The sequence below is a fragment of the Neoarius graeffei genome, chromosome 5, assembly GCF_027579695.1.
Source record: "Neoarius graeffei isolate fNeoGra1 chromosome 5, fNeoGra1.pri, whole genome shotgun sequence".
Lineage (NCBI taxonomy): Eukaryota > Metazoa > Chordata > Actinopteri > Siluriformes > Ariidae > Neoarius > Neoarius graeffei.
Window position 1 is genome coordinate 73,787,995 of NC_083573.1, and position 6,584 is coordinate 73,794,578.

The window sequence follows — 6,584 nt, forward strand, 5'->3', positions numbered from 1 at the left end:
CGAGAGTGCTGCTTGTTCTAGTCATATGGTTGTGACGTCATCGTAAACAAATCCGTTCTACTCATCCAGACGACTTCGCAACGGCGCCGTTGCCAAATTTTTCCACTCTGGAACCCGTTCTCAAAAAATATCGTTGTGGGGCACCCAAAACGCCGGTGCCGTGTGGACACCAGGCCGAAACGATAAACAATTTTATCAGATTCACCTGAATCTGTTGCCGTGTGGACAGGGCCTAAAAAGACATGTGGCTAGTCTAAAAAGACTAGCCACATGTCTTTTGACTGTAGGAGGAAATACGAGTACCTGGAGGAAACCCACACAAGCACAGTGAGAACATGAAACTCCACACAGAAAGGCCGCAGTTGGCCGCAAGGTTCAAGCCCAGAACTTTCTTGCTGTGAGGCAACAGTGCTAACCACTGCACTATTGTGCTCCCACAGCACTTTTTTTTTAAAACAATTCATTTATTAGTAGGCACAGATTATCTGTAACAGAAAATCTTGTTCTTGTTGCGGACAAAATGTAAACAGAATTCGATGGCCACTAGAGGACAGATTTAAACCATTGCTATCTGGAGGTTTTGTGCAGTGGGAAGGCAGCATAGCAGCATCGAAAATTTTCCACTGAATGTGTTTTGCTTTGAAACAAATATTATTGTGTTAAACATTTTTAATGAAGTAACCTAAATAACTTCCAACACCTTAGTCTGATTCAAATTCTGTTGTGGGGTTTAAACATAGGTTTGGGTGGATGTTCTGGGATTGAAGGGAGAGGATGAACAAGAGGTCAAATTTATGAATTTAGGAAGTGATCAAGGTCTACTTCTGTATGAATATATTCAGTTTTAGTCAGCATGATCCATAGTAACTATTCTTCTTTATAGTTGCTTTAAAAGACAAGAAGATTTTTTAAATGAGTAAGATGACTGTATTTGAAATAAATAAATAAATAAAACCAAGTTAACATACAGTATTTTAGCCACATATTTTTAGACTGTCTTACCTGAAGCAAAAAAAAGAAAGTTCACACAGACAACACAAAGAGAAGCCAAACCTCACAGATTGCACCACATCCTGTATAGTGGCGAGGAAATATGTATATGGAACATGATTGATATATGTACACACCCTGCTAGCACATCTACTCAGATCCTGTTCACTGACAAATCCTAGATGCTTGTTTAACAGTCTTTTCTACTAGCCTGCCAAATCACTAAGGTAAGATGCACAAAAAAATTTATGCACTAAGGACTGCTATTACATGCTAATTTTACTTATTTACTGAATTTAATTTACTTCCCTGGTGTTAAAAGTCAGCAGTGTTTAGAGACAGCTGATGAGATTCAAGGAGCTTAATATCACAGAGACAGTAGCTAATTGCATCAATTTAATGTACCAGCAATGTGTCAAGATTTAAATGTTTTTCCTGTATAAAATTGGTCTAAATTATAGGTCAGAAGGAAAATTAAGAAAATTAAGAAAAAAGATTAAACAAACTAAATTGAAGTTTGCAAAATGATAGATTTTGTTTAACATATAAAGTGGTGCTTGAAAGTTTGTGAACCCTTTCGAATTTTCTATATTTCTGCATAAATATGACCTAAAACATCATCAGATTTTCACACAAGTCCTAAAAGTAGATAAGGAGAACCCAGTTAAACAAATGAGACAAAAATATTATACTTGGTCATTTATTTATTGAGGAAAATGATCCAATATTACATATCTGTGAGTGGCAAAAGTATGTGAACCTTTAATTTCAGTGTCTCGTGTGACCCCCTTGTGCAGCAATAACTGCAACTAAATGTTTCCGGTAACTGTTGATCAAATCAAAGTCCTTCCCACACCATGTGGTGCATAGGGCGGCACTGATCTCCTTGGCCTCTTGCATAGCTAGGGTTACAGTGGGAGACTAGAGTTTGACTCCCCACTCGCATCTACCGTATATTGCAGCGTGCCTTGCTAGACAGCAGTAGGTACCATTTTTAGGATGGGCTTTGGTATGACCTGACCACGAGTAGAACTCACAATCTCCTGATCGAGAGGCAGACATGTTAACCACTAGGCCAACTCACAGTATGTTCCTCCGTACAGAACAGCTTCAACTCTGGGATGTTGATGGGTTTCCTCACATGAACTGCTCACTTCAGGTCCTTCCACAACATTTCGATTGGATTAAGGTCAGGACTTTGACTTGGCCATTCCAAAACATTAACTTTATTCTTCTTTAACCATTCTTTGGTAGAAAGATTTGTGTGCTTAGGGTCGTTGTCTTGCTGCATGACCCATCTTCTCTTAAGATTCAGTTCATGGACAGATGTCCTGACATTTTCCTTTAGAATTCACTGGTATAATTCAGAATTCATTGTTCCATCAATAATGGCAAGCCGTCCTGGCCCAGATGCAGCAAAACAGGCCCAAACCATGACTCTATCACCACCATGTTTCATAGATGGGATCAGGTTCTTATGTTGGAATGCAGTGTTTTCCTTTCTCCAAACAGAATGCTTCTCATTTAAACCAAAAAGTTCTATTTTGGTCTCATCCATCCACAAAACATTTTTTCCAATAGCCTTCTGGCTTGTCCACATGATCTTTAGTAAACTGCAGATGAGCAGCAATGTTATTTTTGGAAAGCAGTGGCTTTCTCCTTTCAACCCTGTCATGCACACCATTGTTGTTCAGTGTTCTCCTGATGGTGGACTCATGAACATTAACCAATGTGAGAGAGGCCTTCAGTTGCTTAGAAGTTACCCTGGGGTCCTTTGTGACCTCGACGACTATTACACGCCTTGCTCTTGGAGTGATCTTTGCTGGTCGACCACTCCTGGGGAGGGTAACAATGGTCTTGAATTTCCTCCATTTGTACACAATCTGTCTGACTGTGGATTGGTGGAGTCCAAACTCTTTAGAGATGGTTTTGTAACCTTTTCCAGCCTGATGAGCATCAACAACGCTTTTTCTGAGGTCCTCAGAAATCTCCTTTGTTCGTGCCATGATACACTTCCACAAACATGTGTTGTGAAGATCAGACTTTGATAGATCCCTGTTCTTTAAATAAAACAGGGTGCCCACTCACACCTGATTGTCATCCCATTGATTGAAAACACCTGACTCTAATTTCACCTTCAAATTAACTGCTAATCCTAGAGGTTCACATACTTTTGCTACTCACAGATATATATTGGATCATTTTCCTCAATAAATAAATGACCAAGTATAATATTTTTGTCTCATTTGTTTAACTGGGCTCTCTTTATCTACTTTTAGGACTTGTGTGAAAATCTGATGATGTTTTAGGTCATATTTATGTAGAAATATAGAAAATTCTAAAGGGTTCACAAACTTTCAAGCACCACTGTACTGTATATCATTATTACTGTTGTGATATTTTTGCTCTAAAATCAATCCTCTGTCATATAGTTCTTCCATCAAGCTGGTAATTCACAATTCTAAGCATTTTAATGTTTCTTGTTTTTTTAATAGACTGACATGATGGCACATTGTAACTTCCTTGGATTTCTATTATTGGTGGCTGTAGTGATTTTTTCCTCTCTGAGGATATTAAACTCTGTGGAGGAGCTTAAAGAGACAGGCTTTGGCAGGCCACCTCCAAGACACGGACTCGCACTGCTTGTGTGGTATGTTCAAAACTGTATTGACAACAACATGGTGTCTCTCTGTGATCCCATGAAAGGTGATTACGGTTTCCATGAGTTCAAGAACCTAGGCCCAAGTTTTCTCCTACCCAGGCTGAAGGATAAGGCAACATATGGCTACTTCACCATAGGAAACCTTCATTCCAAACATGCCAGTGATCTACCCTATGAAGTCAGGAAATATTATGATCCACATGACCCAAAGAGCAACATGGACAGAGTCATTGTGAAGTATAATAAAAACAAGAACAAAATAGAGGTGGTGTTCATATCCGAGCATTATGACAAGTTAAAAACATACATTGTTGGTTTGCCTCTTATCACTGAATTAAGACAATAGAAGATGTCACATAAAGAAATGTGCATAATAACATTTTCTAGAAAGTTTTGTCCAAAATATTAAAAGAGAATGTTTTCTTTTGGTTGTCTATTTAATATTTAAAAAAATATATTCTAGCTGTTTTAAACTGAATCTCTATCTAGCTCATCTGTACCATATGATGGATTACCACAATGATCATTTTGACAAATTTCCTGTATTTAGAAATGAATGGAAAAGCCTTTCATTCAAAACCAATTTACAATGAAAGCTGTGTAAGTTTTAAAAGTATTCTTTTAATTAATCTCCATAATTTGTCATTGTGTTTCATAGTTTGACATGTAAGCTGTTAGCTTCTGTATACAATCATTATGACTAAGCCAACTTTCAGTTCTCAATATCACAGCTGTTTTCCTATATTTAGACACTTCTCTTTTTTGCACCCACCATCTTGCAGCTCAAACTGTAAACATGTATTTTACAATGACTTTTCTGCTTCATTTAAGTCTTTTATCAAGCAATTATATTAGCTGTTTCACAGTAAGTGGTTAATATGGTCCTGTTTAATTTTTTTTTAAATGAAGTCTGATTATGGGGTGGGGGGATACACACACATACACACAAAAAAAAGGTTAAATCAAATTATCAAAGAAAAACCTGTGATGTGTGAATATCACCTCAAGTAGAAATTGTTCAACCATGAACAAATACTCTGAATTTGTGGAAGTAACAAAAAAATCAAAATTGTTAAAGGCTTACAGAAAACCTTGGTGTATTCTGGCACTTTATTTATTTATTTATTTTTTGACAAAGTTACTTCTCCAACCAGTAAACTCTAGTACAAGCCTTAGATACAAGTAATAGTGACACAAAGACATATTAAGAACAATAAAGCATACCCTTTGGGATTCCCAAGTAGTGCAACAGAAAAGCATTCGCCCAATTGAGAGATTGTGAGTTCACATCCCAACAGTGCCATAGCCATCTGTGGTTCACTGGTCAGGAACCATGGAACAAAATTGACCATGCTGGCTGGGTGAGCGATCAGGATGATATACTCTCCCTGCCCTATCAATCACAGCAACATTAGGCAATGATGTGTGAGCTTACCATATGTATGTGGAAGAGGGTAGAAAGCACATGTTAGTATTCACCCTCCCCAGTTAGTAACTGCTGTATGATGGGGAAAGCTGACTTGCTGGTAGGAATTGGAAAGTGACCAAATAGGGGAGAAAATGAGACAAAATTCAAAATAAATTAACAATAAAACACACCACTTTATATAAAAATGAATGGCAACACAGTATTTTTAAAAGGATACCTTAAGCCCATATTAGAATATGAATGGGGCTTTTGTTGGGCAGAATTTTATGAATACTAATACAGTGCTCAGCGTAAATGAGTACACCCCCTTTGAAAAGTATCATTTTAAACAATATCTCAATGAACACAAACAATTTCCAAAATGTTGACAAGACAAAGTTTAACATAACATCTGTTTAACTTATAATGTGAAAGTAAGGTTAATAATATAACTTAGATTGCACTTTTTTTTTTTCAGTTTTACTCAAATTAGGGTGGTGCAAAAATGAGTACACCCCACAACAAAAACTACTACATCTCGTACTTTGTATGGCCTCCATGATTTTTAATGACAGCACCAAGTCTTCTAGGCATGGAATGAACAAGTTGGCGACATTTTGTAACATCAATCTTTTTCCATTCTTCAACAATGACCTCTTTTATGACTGGATGCTGGATGGAGAGTGATGATCTACTTGTCTCTTCAGAATTCCCCATAGGTGTTCGACTGGGTTCAGATCAGGAGACGTACTTGGCCACTGAATCACTTTCACCCTGTTCTTCTTCAGAAATCCAACAGTGGCCTTAGATGTGTGTTTAGTCATGTTGGAAAAGTGCACAACAACCAAGGGCATGGAGTGATGGTAGCATCTTCTCTTTCAGTATAGAGCAATACATCTGTGAATTCATGATGCCATCAATGAAATGCAGCTCCCCGACACCAGCAGCACTCATGCAGCCCCGCATAAGAACACTGCCACCATCATGTTTCACTGTAGGCACCATGCATTTTTCTTTGTATTCCTCACCTTTGTGACAGCATACAATTTTGAAGCCATCAATTCCAAAAACATTTATCTTGGTCTCATCACTCCAGAGTATAGTCCCAGTAATCTTCGTCTTTGTCAGCATGGGCCCTGGCAAAATCTAGGTGGGCTTTTTTGTGCCTGGGCTTTAGGAGAGGCTTCTTTCGTGAACTGCATCCATGCATGCCATTCCTCTGCAGTGTACGCCATATTGTGTCACGAGAAATAGTCACCCCAGTTTGGCTTTCTACTTCTTTAGATAACTGCAGTGAACTTGCATGCTGATTTTCTTCAACGCTTCTCATCAGAAGACGCTCCTGTCGAGGTGTTAACTTCCGTGGACGACCTGGACGTCTCTGTGAGACGGTTGCAGTTCCATCTTTCTTAAATTTTTGTACCACTTTTGCTACAGTATTCTGACTGATAAGTAAAGCTTTGCTGATCTTCTTGTAGCCTTCATCTTTGTGGTGTAAAGAAATTATTTTCTTTCGGGAATTCT

At 38.1% G+C, this 6,584-nt stretch overlaps 1 protein-coding gene across 1 annotated transcript; it reads left to right on the forward strand.

Moving 5' to 3' along the window:
* The first annotated feature begins 1,160 nt into the window (after positions 1-1,160).
* si:ch211-198c19.1 (uncharacterized protein LOC100151013 homolog) lies at positions 1,161-3,998 on the forward strand. Its single transcript, XM_060920844.1, has 2 exons — positions 1,161-1,217; positions 3,486-3,998. Exon 2 carries the CDS (start codon positions 3,492-3,494, stop codon positions 3,996-3,998), a length of 507 nt encoding a protein of 168 aa, XP_060776827.1. The 5' UTR covers positions 1,161-1,217; positions 3,486-3,491.
* The last annotated feature ends 2,586 nt before the right edge of the window (positions 3,999-6,584 follow it).